Source organism: Homarus americanus, unplaced genomic scaffold (assembly GCF_018991925.1).
Source record: "Homarus americanus isolate GMGI-L3 unplaced genomic scaffold, GMGI_Hamer_2.0 scaffold53033, whole genome shotgun sequence".
Classification (NCBI taxonomy): Eukaryota; Metazoa; Arthropoda; class Malacostraca; order Decapoda; family Nephropidae; genus Homarus; species Homarus americanus.
The window spans coordinates 3576-19583 of NW_024710996.1; the positions used below are offsets into that span (position 1 = coordinate 3576).

The following is a 16008-nucleotide window of genomic DNA, read 5'->3' on the forward strand; positions in this document are numbered from 1 at the left end:
CTGATCTAGACCCCTGTTGGTGAGAGGGAGGCCCCAGTGTAGTACATAACAAACACTGTGCCTTCACCACCACTGATCTAGGCCCCTGCCAGGTGAGGCCCAGTGTTGTGAGTATAAAACAAACACTGTAGCGCCTCACCACCACTGATCCAGGGCCTCTGTTGGTGAGGGTGAGGCCCCAGTGTTGTGGTATGCAACAAACACTGTGTCTCCTCACCACCACCTCGATCTAGGCCCCTGTTGGTGAGGTGAGGCCCCAGTGCTTGTACAGAGACAACAACACTGTGTTCTCACCACCACTGATCTAGGCCCCTGTTGGTGAGGTGAGCCCCAGTGTTGTGTGAGAGCAACAACACTGTCGTCTCCTTCACCACCACTGATCTAGGACCCTGTTGGTGAGGAGGCCCCAGTAGAGCACAAACACTGTCTTCCTTCACCACCACTGATCTAGACCCCTACAGAGAGACCCAGTGTCATGTAGAGTAACAAACCTGTGTCTTCCTTCACCACCACTGATCCTGGGCCCTGTTGGTGAGGGTGAGGCCCCAGTGTTGTGTAGTATATAACAAACATGTCTTCCTCACCACCACTGATCTAGACCCCTGTTGGTGAGGTGAGGCCCCGTGTTGTGTAGTATATCTCTTCTGTGTCTTCCTTCACCACCACTGATCTAGACCCCTGTTGGTGAGGTGAGGCCCCAGTGTTGTGTAGTATATAACAAACACTGTGCTTCTTCCTTCACCACCACTGATCTAGACCCCTGTTGGTGAGAGTGAGGCCCCAGTGTTGTGTAGTATATAACAAACACTGTGTCTTCCTTCACCACCACTGATCTAGGCCCCTGTTGGTGAGGTGAGGCCCCAGTGTTGTGTAGTATATAACAAACACTGTGTCTTCTTCACCACCACTGATCTAGACCCCTGTTGGTGAGGTGAGGCCCCAGTGTTGTGTAGTATATAACAAACACTGTGTCTTCCTTCACCACCACTGATCTAGACCCCTGTTGGTGAGGTGAGGCCCCAGTGTTGTGTAGTATATAACAAACACTGTGTCTTCCTTCACTAACACTGATCTAGGCCCCTGTTGGTGACGTGAGGCCCCAGTGTTGTCCGCTACACGACGGCTTCCTCCAAAAATCTTGACTAACCCGACAATATTAAACTTAAACAAGAAAATTAACCAAAAGAACTTAATAAACTCTTCCGAACACACCAACTAAGATGTTACCTCCTCCTGTGTGGACACGATACTTGACACATCTGAGAGGGAGAGACAAGCCCCGTGTTGAAGGGAGTGTGGGGGGGTGGGGGAGTGGGAGGCCTGCCCTGGGGTGCTCGGCAGCGGCGAGGTCGGGCGTCCCCCGTCTGCTTGTGCCCCGTCCGACGCCCCGCCGGAGTCTAGCCCCAGCGAGGAGGAGGCACCGCCTAGCCCGTCGCGGCTCACTGGGCTCCCACAAGAGTCCTAGGAAGGGGGAATAAAAGTGGTAATGGGTCCAACGCCTCGGCACATCCCCCCACACGCACGACAGGACGGGAGATTTAAGTCCCGTCCGATCGAGCGTACGTCCACCGTGGCAAGATGGAGCGTTCATTACCCCCGGCCTGCCCCACACTGTGTGTTAATCTCACGCTACACAACATGCACAGGCCTAAACTAAGCGATTAAATACAATGCATAACCTAAGATTAATCACAGCGCCATGGAAGCGAGTCGGGTTAAATTCACCAACGTAATGTATTCAGTGTGAGTGAGGGGGGGTGGGGGTTAGTGGGGAGCGGCTATAGGCACTTACTTGACTCTGCATTGAGGCCGGGGAGGGGGAGAGGGGAGCCTGGGCCGCCCCGTTGTGCGACGTGGGCCGGATGACCCCCTCGGAGGACTGTTGTGTGGAGGATGATAAGATGGACTCGGAGGATGAGGAAGCTCGCCTCCGTAGGACTTCCGCTGCGCCTCGATCACTCAGACGGTCTTTGTCTTCATCTCTGTAATATAACTTACTTATTACAGCTAAAATATGATGAGGAAAGCTAAATATAAACCTAAGCTATCATTAACACACACACCTACAGTTAAATTATCGAGATGAGAGCTAAATATAAAAGTAATTAAGCTATCATTAACACAAACACCTACAGCTAAAGTATGATGAAGGAAGCTATAAACCGAAGCTATCATTAACACACACACACCTACAGTTAAATTATCGAGAAAAGCTAAACAAACTATTTACAGCTATCATTAACACACACACCTGCAGCTAAAATATGAGGGAAGCTAAATATAAAAGTAATAAAGCTATAAAACAAAGAACTTTCGGAGACACGACTGTTTATCAGAGGCGGTGTGGATATAGTACACCGTATACTAAGCCATTGGTACCCGTTTACAACTGGGTGAACTAGAGGCGCCCGGGGATCGAACCAACGACACCCAGGGACACGAAACGAGCGCCGTAACCGCTCGTTGGACTTACCTATTCACCTGAACTGCCTCGTTGGACTTACCTAATCTTTAGCAGTATATACTTGTCTGGAATGAGGCCCTGTTTGCCTTGGAACGACCCTCTCCACCAATCACTAGAGACCTGGGAGTGTAGAACGAGCACATCGCCTTTGTTGAAGCTTAGTTCGCGTTCAGACCGAGCGTTGAAGTCAAACTGTGCGATGGCTTCAAGAATCTCGCTCTCTGTTGGGGAAAGTTTAGGATAAGCTTTAGTCATTCGGGGAAAATTTTGGGAAAGCTTTAGTCATTTGGGGAAAGTTTAGGATAAGCTTTAGTCATCTGGGGAAAATTTTGGGTAAGCTTTAGTCATCTGGGGAAAGTTTAGGATAAGCTTTAGTCATCTGGGGAAAGTTTAGGCTAAGCTTTACTGCAACCTAACCTAACCCCCAGGAAGCATTAAGGTATTTTAACCATCAGGTGACTTAAGCTGATGGGGGGGAGGGGGGCTAATGTACAGTTGATCCAAATAGAAACAAACAAACAAACAAACACAAACAAGCAAAACTAAACAAACAGTAAAACCTCAATATCGAACTATATGATGAAAGTCCATTATATCCATATAAGAACTATATAGAGATGAAAGTCCATTATATCGAGGGAACTATATAGAGATGAAAGTCCATTATATCGAGGGTCCATTAGATGTAAAAACCTCAATATAACGAACTATATTGAGAAAAATCCATTATATCAAGGTTCCATTAGATGTAAAAACCTCAATATAACGAACTATATTGAGAAAAATCCATTATATCAAGGTTCCATTAGATGCAAAACCTCCATATAACGAACTATATAGAGATGAAAGTCTGTACTAAAACCTCCATATCACGAACTATATTGAGAAAAATCCATTATATCGAGGTTTCGCTGCACACAAAACAGATGAACTTACTTCCAAAGATCTGTAGCGTTATGTCTCTGTCTCTAAACACAGAATCTGCAACAAAAGCGACAAAGACACGATCAAGACAACATGCACGTGAACAAAACAAGTATACTAACTGGTGCGGAGAGTCGTTAGGGCGGGTCTAGTTGTGTGTGTCGTCTTGGGTAATGGCCGATTAGTTGAGGTTATTTGGGTTTTTAATTGCTTGACATTAGGGTTAGGTTAGGTTGGGTTGGATTACGTTAGGGTTAGGTTACGTTAGGGTAGGTTAGGTTGGGGTAGGTTAGGTTAGTGTAGGTTAGGTTAGGGTTAGGTTAGGTTACGTTAGGGTAGGGTTAGGGTTAGGTTAGGTTACGTTAGGGTTAGGTTAGGTTACGTTAGGGTTAGGTTAGGTTACGTTAGGGTTAGGTTAGGTTACGTTAGGGTAGGTTTAGGGTTAGGTTAGGATGGGATAGTACAAGTAATATTTCTCAAAAATCAATCAATTCTCAGCCGCCGTAAGACAAGGTAACGAGACCTGCCCCAACGATCACCTTAACACAACTACATTAACGTTCTACTGTACTGAAATGTTTCTCTGTCAATACTCCCTAAAGATGTTTGATCAGGCATCGGAGACTATGATCGATCATTGATTGAATAAGTTACATGCTACAACAACATGTACAGGGTGTGTCGTAAGTCATATATACAGTACAGGGTGTGTCATAGGTCATATATACTGTACAGGGTGTGTCATAGGTCATATATACAGTACAGGGTGTGTCATAGGTCATATATACTGTACAGGGTGTGTCATAGGTCATATATACTGTACAGGGTGTGTCATAGGTCATATATATACTGTACAGGGTGTGTCATAGGTCATATATATACTGTACAGGATGTGTCATAGGTCATATATACTGTACAGGGTGTGTCATAGGTCATATATACTGTACAGGGTGTGTCATAGGTCATATATACTGTACAGGGTGTGTCATAGGTCATATATACTGTACAGGGTGTGTCATAGGTCATATATACTGTACAGGGTGTGTCATAGGTCATATATATTGTACAGGGTGTGTCATAGGTCATATATATACTGTACAGGGTGTGTCATAGGTCATATATACTGTACAGGGTGTGTCATAGATCATATATACTGTACAGGGTGTGTCATAGGTCATATATATACCGTACAGGTGGTGTCATAAGTAGTGTGCCATACTGTACAGGGTGTCTCAAAAGTCCACTAACCTCAGACCAACAAACAAATACATTAAGCTGTAACAAAGCAAATTATTGGCAAAAACAATTAAACAAACGCAAAAACAAACACAAATAAATTAATCACAAGCAAAGCAAACATATTAACACACTACATCAAATAGGGTTTTCGGATAGTGAAAGAGGCGAACGGATAAACGGTATCTCGGATAATGCAGGATATCAGTGTAATAAAAGCAATGGGATATTATTTTATACGACAATTCATGAAAACAAGAAAAATGGCTCCTGTTAAATCAGACGTCAACGTTGATGAACTCACTTAACTACCTCGTTAAAACATCAATATAGATAAACTTACTCACTTGACTACCTCATTAAAACGTCAATATAGATGAAACTAACTCGCTCAACGATCCAGGAAAACATCACATAAACCGACCGTCGACAATTCGCGACTTACCGTCCTCCGATTGGCCGGGTTCCGAGTCGACGTCATCGTGAGCCTCTGAAGGGGCGTCTCCCACCTCGGCCTCAAGGTCTATGGAGTCACGGGAGATGTATTTCTCGTAGGTGTGGCCGCCGTCGCTAGGGAAGATGTCCTCGCTAAAGATGATGATGTTCTTGATCAGCTCGTTCACTAAATTCTGGTACTGGACCTGTAAGAAGTGGGTTATTATTATGTTAGTTATCCCAACGTAACCTAACGTAACATAACCTAACACAACAATAACCTAACGTAACCTAACTAAATTTTGGTACTGGACCTGTAAGAAGTGGGTTATTATTATGTTAGTTATCCCAATGTAACCTAACGTAATATAACATTAAACTAACGTAACGTAAACTAACCTAACATAACATAAACTAACCTAACCTAACCAACAACAACAAACTTTCAACTAAATTACCGATATTGATAATAATAAATGACTCTCAACAAATCCGTCAGAACGAGAAAAAAATAATAAAAAAATAAAAAAATAAACTTTAATAATTCCGAGAAACGTAAAACGGCTTCAGGTAAATATCATGAGCTATTTACAACGCTTCTCTTGTTCTTGTCTAGGGTGTTTCATTCTCCACCTTGTCCTAGTAATAAGAGTAATTACCTGGTCCTTGTTCTAGTAATAAGAGTAATTACCTGGTCCTTATCCTCAGGTATGGGAACTAGTGTTGGCCCAAAACAGATGGCCAGGTTGTACGGATCCATCATGTTTTCGTCGCTGAATTCAGACAAACTGCGGGAAAATAAAAGAATTCAGACAAACTGCGGGAAAATAAAAGAATTCAGACAAACTGCGGGAAAATAAAACCTTGTTATGGAGAGAGAGTTTGGGTGTGTGAGTAAAGAAGGATGTACTATGGGCACAACACCAGCCCACGGTGCAGCCCATTAAAGTACCTGTAAAAGAGAGAGAGAGTGAAGCAACATTGTGGTGAAGAGTAGAGAATATTGTTTAAGTGTTTTGTAAGTGAGGAATAATACTTATAACATTAATTTAATTGTTTTTTAATATTTGTAAGTGATAAACAATGGACTGAGTTACTTATGACATTAATTTAAATATTTATAAGTATTTGTAAGTGAAAAATGATGGACTGTCTTACTTATAACATTCAATTAAGTGTTCTTTAAGTATATATAAGTAATGAAGTAAACACTGTGGCTTACTTAAAATACTAAATTAAGTAAGGGGAGAATTTTTTAAGTAAATCTGCAATGAAACAATAACACTTATATCACAATATTAAGTGTATTTAAGTAGATATAAGAAACAGACGATAAATTAAAACTAACTTATATCACAATATTAAGTGTATTTAAGTAGATTTAAGTAACAAACTATAAAATAAAACTAACTTACATTTTACCAATGAATAAATTGTACACAAGACACCTTAAACTACTGAATAACTACCTGTAATAAAATAAACTTAATCATATCTTTTAACTCAAATTTATTCCCAATCTTTATAAATAAATTCACAAAATCAGTTATTTTTTTAGTTATTTTTATTCACCCTAAAGAAAACTCGTTCTAAAAATTGTCTTCGAGTTTTTATGTTTCACGATGACGCAATTGGTGAAGTGTTTTGGCAACCCTGGTGAGAAATCGGGAGTCTCGGTGTTTATTTTGAAATTCATCGGACATCCTCGGTTAAAGATGAATTTCGGAGCGAGTTTACCCTAATGTACCTTCGTTTATTAAGTTCCGCTGCATAACTAGTGTACCATAACGTACCTTTGTTAATTAAGTTACAATGCATAACTAGTGTACCTTAACGTACCTTTGTTAATTAAGTTACAATGCATAACTAGTGTACCATAACGTACCTTTGTTAATTAAGTTACAATGCATAACAAGAATGTACCCTAATGTAGCTTTGTTTAATAAGTTACAATGCATCCCTAGAGTACCCTAATGTACCTTCGTTTATTAAGTTCCGCTGCAACCCTAGACTTGGTTTATTTACTTACTGGTTAAGGAACGCAAAGAGGTAACGCATGACGACGAACACAGGTCGAGGAAGACTAGTCACCACGTCCCTCATCTTTACCACGAAGTCGTGTTTCTTCTCTAGGGCTGTGAGGTGGGGGGGGGGGGAGAGAGTCTGGAGTCAATACAGTGCTATGAAATCTTATCAACTCATGAATAATCTATACGAACCGATTTACGTCGAGTCTCATTCGTAAATCAATTCGTAAATCAAGGAACTCCCACATATAATCCAACAGATCAAAACAACTCATAAAAACTAATTTACGTGAGTTTCATTCCTATAAATCACGTAAATCAATCCGTATATCAAGGAACACATGATAACAATTCACGAACAAACTCAACGAACTAATTTACGTGAGTTTAATTCCTAAAAAAACAGCAAAAATCACGTAAATCAATTCGTATATCAAGGAACACATGATAACAATTCACGAACAAACTCAACGAACTAATTTACGCGAGTTTAATTCCTTAAAAAACAGCAAAAATCACGTAAATCAATTCGTATATCAAGGAACACATGATAACAATTCACGAACAAACTCAACGAACTAATTTACGGAGTTTAATTCCTAAAAAAACAGCAAAAATCACGTAAATCAATTGTATATCAAGGAACACATGATAACAATTCAAAACAAACAACGAACTAATTTACGTGAGTTTAATTCCTAAAAAACAGCAAAAATCACGTAAATCAATTCGTATATCAAGGAACACATGATAACAATTCACAAACAAACTCAACGAACTAATTTACGTGAGTTTAATTCCTTAAAAAACCAAAATCACGTAAATCAATCCGTATATCAAGGAACACATGATAACAATTCACGAACAAACTCAACGAACTAATTTACGTGAGTTTAATTCCTAAAAAAACAGCAAAAATCACGTAAATCAATTCGTATATCAAGGAACACATGATAACAATTCACGAACAAACTCAACGAACTAATTTACGCGAGTTTAATTCCTTAAAAAACAGCAAAAATCACGTAAATCAATCCGTATATCAAGGAACACATGATAACAATTCACAAACAAACTCAACGAACTAATTTACGCGAGTTTAATTCCTAAAAAAACAGCAAAAATCACGTAAATCAATTCGTAAGTCAAAAAATACACCTCACGCTACACAACGACTCACGGGCAATCTCCATAAACTGGTCGAAGAATACGGTGGGAAAGAGAGGTTCCCTAAGCTCCCTAAGGTAGAGTTTCAACACTCCGGCCACACTGTTGATGTCCGAGGCGTCAGTAACGTCAGCCAGGGGATCCTCCATCCTCTCGAACGACTCCCTGAAGTTGTTGATCTCCACCTGCGAACCCGACACCCTGAAGATCCCTTGGTGGTGCAATCCTGAGGAGGTACGATAAGTTATCAGATTTGTTTAGTGCGACGGGATTCTCCTCGTCGTCTTTCGTGTTAGTTCATGGTGGTAGGAATATGTATACTACTTAGATTTATACATTTTTATACATATACATACCTATAGACACTCACATACATGGATATATATACATACAATACATACATACCTACATACACACATATATATTTACCCCCACACACACACACACACACCCCTCCCCCCCACAGCATCACTACTTACCATACAGATTGATGACCCTAATGCAAGACTTCATAATTAAAGGTATATCTTGACCAGTGGCTTCAAGGTATTCCTCGAGCGACCCACCGAACAGCTTAGGTTGACCCATCAGAGGATTTCGCCCGATCCGTCGACGGCGAGGTTTGTTTACCAAGTTTCTGCGGTGGTGGATAACGTGAGTCGACAAATAAATGGATAGAGAGAGAGAGAGAGAGAGAGAGAGATAGGAAGAAGAGAGAGATTTATCCACATCTAATATTGATGGCAGACAAATAAATGGATAGAGAGAGAGAGAGAGAGAGAGAGATTTATCCACATCTAATATACCAAGTATCCGATCAATCCGACATAGTAAACTCCTATCCACATAAACCGGCGGATTACACACATCTTTCATCAACAACATCCGTAACACGAACCTTTGGGGCGTAGGGGAGGACGTGGTCTGTGTCTCATCGCCAAGGGCTTTACGCATCAGTTCGTAACGTGCTTGAAGGCGTGTGATGAGGTTGCTGCCGAGGGTGTACTCACGGAATTTCTGAAATGTGTTTTAGTTTAGGGTCAAGATTTTATTCGTGTTAATGTTGAACCGAGTCGATACTGTAATGCAAAAGTCTTCTTAAATTTCTAAATGATGAACTGACTCGATACACTAAGGGGAAAGTCTTCAAAAACTTTCTAAATGATGAACAAAATATTCAAAAACTTTCTAAATCATTAACAAAATCTATATAAACTTTCTAAATTGTCAACAAATCTTTAAAAACTTTCTAAATCATCAACAAATCTTTAAAAACTTTCTAAAACATCAACAAATTCTTTAAAAACTTTCTAAATGCTTTACAAAATCATCAAAAACTTCCTAATCGTCAACAAATTCTTCAAAAACTTTCTAAATGCTGAATAAAATCTTCAAAAACTTTCTAAATCCTGAAGAAAATCCTAAACTTTCTCAACCCTGAACAAGACTCCAAACTCACACTCAGGTAGAAATCCTCGGTTTCCTGTCGGTCGGCTTTCATCTTGATAAGCATCGACTCGGGCTGCTTATTATCCATCCGCGGCTCGTCGATGAAATAATGCGCACAGTCGTAGTCCCTCTGATTGATCATCTCCATTAGGGTCTTCTCTGCGGTCTCTATGGTCTTCCAAGTCTCCTCCGACTCGGTCTTGAGGCTGGTGAGCCGAGAGACCAGATGGGCGTAACGTTTTTCCATCTCCTCTTGGACTTGACGATTGACGACCACCTGGTTCACCTGTACTGTGTTGGAGTCCTCGTGAGTCTGGCACTGGGGTAAGACAGTGCCTGCCACATACTAGTCCATAGAACGAGTAGGTAAATATTATGAGTCACGGCAGGAAAAAAAAAAAAAGTCCCGTCGTCTCTCGATGCTTAAAACAACCCCCGGATTCGGATTCATTAACCCCGGGATTCGGATTAATGAGCCCGAGATTCAGATTCGTGAACCCAGAGCAGTAAACCGATGCAATGTTCTGGCCATAAAGGATTCGGGTTCACGAGTCTGAATCTTTGGGGTTCGTGGTTGAGCAGGAGAGGAGAGAGGGGAACTTTTTGGGGGTAACTATCGCAAAACAAAATTCAGAGAGAAATACTTGAAATACAAATAAAAATATGAGATACTTTGGTCATATAATTAGGAATGAGGGAATAACAACAAACAATAATGGGTAAAAGTGAGGTTAGAACGGCCAGGGTAGAAGGGCCATGGCAGGGACGGCCATAATAGAAGGGCCATAGGAAAACAGAAACTAGGATGGATGAATGAAATTAAAAATGGACTCCCAAGAGACAAACAAATTCTTAGATTGATAAAAACAGCCCGAGAACTTTTTAGATTGGAGGACTGTGGTCGCCAACCCTCAGACATGGGGACGGTACTCTGATTAACTGATTGGTCGAGTGGTTGTACTAAGCTGTCAGGCAATCAGAGGTGACATAAGCAAGTTTGGAAAGTAGCCATTGAAAAGTGATGATAATAATAATAATAATCAAATAAAGAATTACTGAAATAAACTTGAAACACTGAGGAAATGGTAAGTGGCATGAGAGGCAGTAGCTCCAGACAGTACACAGAGGAAGTACATAGACAGTAGTTATAGACAGAATAAATATAGTATGGAAGGATGAAAGTGTAGACAGACATTAGCTATAGACAGTACACAGAGGCAGTAGTTATAGACAGTTGCTACAGAGACAGTACACAGAGGCAGTAGTTAAAGACAGTAGCTACAGAGACAGTACACAGAGGCAGTAGTTATAGACAGTAGCTACAGAGACAGTACACAGAGGCAGTAGTTATAGAAACAGTAATTATAGACATATTAAACCAAGTATAGATGAATGAAACTCAATAAATTCCATGATTTAATCCCAAAACAAAGCATTAGAATCCCAAGATCGCATTACAAGAGGTTCGAATCCACATGTTGCAGCATAAGTACAAGGGGTTCGAATCCACATGTTGCAGCATAAGAACAAGGGGTTCGAATCCACATGTTGCAGCATAAGTACAAGGAATCCCATGTTCATAAGAACAAGGGTTCGAATCCATGTTGCAGCATAAGAACAAGGGTTCGAATCCACATGTTGCAGCATAAGAACAAGGGGTTCGAATCCACATGTTGCAGCATAAGAACAAGGGGTTCGAATCCACATGTTGCAGCATAAGTACAAGGGGTTCGAATCCACATGTTGCAGCATAAGAACAAGGGGTTCGAATCCACATGTTGCAACGTATATATAAAATCGCAATTATAAAAGAATTAAACACAAATTAATAATTGATTTTTACACTTAATAAATTACTTTGAGAAATTTATTATTATATAGTTGGTTAATTAAAAATAAATAAATTGGTTAAAGTTTGTGAGGTAAATTATTTATTTTTTTATTCAAATGTTTTAAATTATTTGTTTACGGGGATTTATTATTCATTTGTTATGTCGTCAAAGGTGAATTTATGATTGAGAATATTTGTTATTTTGACCTTTATGGATGACCTGATGATTAGACACCCCGAGATAGTTTTAGAGGAGGGGGGAGGGAGGGAGGAGGAGGGAGGAAGGGAGGAGGAGGAGGGGGAAATCTTCAGGTAAGCACTTGAGGCAGACTAATCTAGAGTGCATACTTAGCATAACTAATTCTCAAACAACCACTAAGGAAGGGTTGGACGGGGGTTTAAACCTCGAGGTAACACATAAAAAAAAAAACACCGTCAACCCCCATCAAAAAAACAAAGATAATCCTCGAACCTAAAAAACACCACACCGTCAAACCCCCATCAAAAAAAAACATAATCCTTGAACCTAAAAACACCACACCGTCAACCCCCATCGAAAAACAAATATAATCCTCGAGCCTAAAAAAAACACCAAATCGCCCCAAACCAGATCCCACTCTCACCATCTCCTTTGTGCCCCGGAACTCAAATTTCTTCGAGCATAAAAGCCGCTGTGTTGAACTCCGAGGAATCTCTGTTTATCCAACTCGAGTCCAGGTTGTTGATGGATTTGTTGATTTCGTCGATTCCATTCTGCGGCTCCTTCTAAGGCATTCCTCGCCGGAGACGGGGTTAGGAGGGCTTTGGCAATGCTGCTATGGAATCCAAAATCCATACACTGTTGTTAGCTGTTTGTGGAGAATTGTTGTTGTTATGCTTGTTATGGTGTAGAATCAATCGCAGCATTTGTCACAACATATCATAGTTATAATGCTGTAGATTAATAGCATTTGTTACAACACAGTCAATTACAACAGTTGTTAAATCACGACTAATAACAAGTCCTGTTAAATTACGCATCAATCACAACTGTTGTTAAATCACGTATCCAATAACAAGTCCTGTTAAATTACGACTAATCACAACAGTTGTTAAATCACGCACCTACAATAAGTCCTGTTAAATTAATGCACTCAATCACAACAGTTGTTAAATCACGCACTCAATAACAAGTCATTTACAACACACACTCACAGCACTTGTTACTCAAAGAACAGATTAGAATTGTACTCTAGAGGATGTCATTGTACTCAAGGGTAAATTAATGTACTCAGGAGGTTTGACTTAGTCTCTGTCACATATTAATATTATATAAATATGGGCTAAGGACATAAGTTCATTATATACATTCTATTGAGCATAGCTACATAAGGATTTGTTCTCACACAAACAACAACAATTTTCACACAAAAACAACAAAATTTTCACACAAAACAACAACAATTCTTCATATAAACAACAATTCTTATAAACAACAACAATTATCACACAAACAACAATAATTTTTCACAAACAACAAACAATTCTCCCACAAACAACAACAATTTCACAAGCCACAACAATTCTCATATAAACAACAATTCTCACAAACAACAACAATTCTCCCACAAACAACAACAATTCTATATAAACAACAACAATTCTCACACAAACAACAACAATTCTCAAACAACAACATCCTCACACAAACAACAACAATTCTCACACAAACAACAACAATTTCACACAAACAACAACAACACACAAACAACAACACTTCTCACACAAACAACAACAATTTCACACAAACAACAACAATTCTCACACAAACAACAACAATTCTCACACAAACAACAACAATTCTCACACAAACACCCAGCAACCCCTCCCCCACATACTACCCACACACAACCACCACCCACACTACCCCACACAAACAAGGACCATCCACTAGTACTACATCCACAATATCCGACAGATCCTCAACGGCATTTCTGGATAGCAGCGTTACGAGTCCATTGACAGGATGTACTATTCCGGCCTTGAGTGCCTTGAGTTTGGCATCCATGTACTTGCTGCTCGCTGTCAAGTGTATGGATCAGAAATCAATAAATAAATTGATTGTATTGTGATTTATTAATACAACTACTGTATTGTAAATGTTGTATTAGTGGTTTATTAATACAACTACTGTATTATTCACATTACAAAATAAACCTACTGTATTCTGGCATTTTATAACACACCATTAACCCATAATTACCACACCTATTATAACCTAATTGACATATTGCCTTTAAAAATGACTCCTATTATATTTTAAATGCCATATTGTTATTAATGTGTTTTTTGTTTTGCTGCAATATGTCACTTTGTTGGTATTTACTTGGGTAGAATTTTAATTTATATTTTCTTTGTATACTTTCACTGTGTACGTATGTTGTTTGTATACTTTCACTGTGTAATTATGTTGTTTGTATACCTACACTGTGTATGATGTATACTTTCACTGTACGTATGTTGTTTGTATACCTACACTGTCTAGGTACACTGTATACCCTACACTGTCTAAGTACACTTTTATACCTTACTCTGTATACCAACAGCTTATTCCCACCCTCAGCTTAGTCTTACTTCCTACTTTTCTCCAGCCTAACCTTAACCTCGCATAAATCCAAACCCTAGCTTAAATTTTAACCCAGCTAGAATCCAAATCCCAGCTTAAACCCAAACCCCAGCTTGAATCCAAATCCAGCTTCAACCCCAAACCCCAGCTTTGAATCCAAATCCCAGCTAAATTTACCTTCTGAATTCCTTCTCAATGACTGAAACTTCTTGTCTTTTCAAGCTTCTCCTTAGGGATAGCTCGCTCAAGCTTACCTCTGGGCTTCAAAATTCCGCAGCTTAGTCTTGCATTCTGAACTCAGTTTGTAAGTATGATATGTTCTCATGGTTGTGTGAAGCCTGTAGTACCTTGAGCAGTTCTTCGTGGCTCTCGAACCAATTTCTACACTGGAATTGTTTTCGACGTTAGATTCAGAGTACTGTGGGTCTAGGCTATATCATGATCTATATTTAATGGGTTATTTGGGGAATGTTCGTTATATTGGGTTTCCATAGATGAAAACCCCATATAACTAAGTATTTGGAGGAATGTTCATATATCGAGGGTTCAAAGATGAAACCTCCATATAACGTAAGTATTTGAGATGAAAGTCCATTATATCAAGGGTCCAGTATAATGCCCATTATATCAAGAGTCCAGTATATCAAGGGCCCATTATATCAAGGGTCCAGTATATCATGGGCCCATTATATCAAGGTCCAGTATATCAAGGCCCATTATATCAAGGGTCCAGTATATCATGGGCCCATTATATCAAGGGCCCAGTATATCAAGGGCCCATTATATCAAGGGTCTGTTAGATTTGAAACAGCAAATTTATTACAAAATAACTAAAGAAAAATATTAATCCCAATATAACCTCAAAACACCAAAATTAATCCCAATATGACCAAAAAAACACCAAAATTAATCCCAATATAAAAAACACCAAAATTAAATCCAATATAAAAAACACCAAAATTAATCCCAATATGACAAAAAACAACAATTAATCCCAAAATGACAAAAAACCACCAAAATTAATCCCAAAATGACCCAAAAAAACACGAAAATTAATCCCAATATAAAAACACCAAAATTAATCCCAATATGACCAAAAAACACCAAAATTAATCCCAATATAACCATACGCCCTCTTACCCTTTGTAAATCCTTTGAGACATCATCTTGCACTTTTAAATCTAGGAATGACATTATTGAGATAGACGGCCAGCCATAGCATATTGGTCCCGGCATCTTTACGAGTCTGGTTCATTAACGAAGTTCCAGCAGCTGCAGACACTCGAACGTGCAGCTGCTCCGTCTGTAAGTAAAGAGATGTGTGAGGCGCAGCTGTTATCGGATGTGTGGAGGTAGCTGTTATCGGGATGTGAGGTGCAGCTGTTATCGATGTGTGAGGTGTAGCTGTTATCGGGATGTGTGAGGTGCAGCTGTTATCGGGATGTGTGAGGTGCAGCTGTTATCGGGATGTGTGAGGTGTAGCAGCATCGGATGTGAGGTAGCTGTTATCGGATGTGTGAGGTGAAGCTATCGGGATGTGTGAGGTGTAGCTATGATGGATAAGGTTATCGGGATGTGTGAGGCAGCTGGGATGTGTTCTTGTCGATTTGTAAATAATGAAAGGTGTAAGTGATAGTCAAAATAATGTGTTTTGTTATATACATGGTGGACTGTATACCTGTGTTTAGTATACATGGTGGACTGTATACCTACATCTGCTAACAACCAATTCTCTACACCCAACCAACCCTTTATAATGACCTTAACAATTGATAGGCAATTGACACCTCAAAATTACCAACAATACAAAAGAATTTACTAGCATTAAATACCTTTATACATCCACCCCAGCAAGTTACCCATAAGAATT

The 16008-nt window shown here is 39.7% G+C and overlaps 1 protein-coding gene across 1 annotated transcript; it reads right to left on the reverse strand.

Annotated features, from left to right (window-relative positions):
- Positions 1–954: 954 nt before the first annotated feature.
- On the reverse strand, positions 955–15374 carry LOC121859021 (SLIT-ROBO Rho GTPase-activating protein 1-like). The gene is made up of 12 exons (XM_042355715.1): positions 15279–15374; positions 9713–10048; positions 9152–9270; positions 8733–8890; positions 8267–8479; positions 7089–7194; positions 5751–5847; positions 5070–5265; positions 3401–3445; positions 2505–2685; positions 1793–1982; positions 955–1461 (listed from the first exon to the last, which is right to left on the reverse strand). Exons 1-12 carry the CDS (start codon positions 15372–15374, stop codon positions 1216–1218), a joined length of 1983 nt encoding a protein of 660 aa, XP_042211649.1. The 3' UTR covers positions 955–1215.
- Positions 15375–16008: the final 634 nt, after the last annotated feature.

What these genes read in the sequence shown, in the direction of transcription:
- LOC121859021 (XM_042355715.1), bottom strand. Translation starts at nt 15,374, where the DNA reads ATGCCGGGACCAATATGCTATGGCTGGCCGTCTATCTCAATAATGTCA. An exon ending in CTCTTTGCGTTCCTTAACCA is followed by an intron (nt 5,848 to 7,088) that starts GTAAGTAAATAA and finishes ATTTTCCCGCAG; the next exon opens with TTTGTCTGAATTCAGCGACG. An exon ending in AACGCTACAGATCTTTGGAA is followed by an intron (nt 2,686 to 3,400) that starts GTAAGTTCATCT and finishes TTTCCCCAACAG; the next exon opens with AGAGCGAGATTCTTGAAGCC.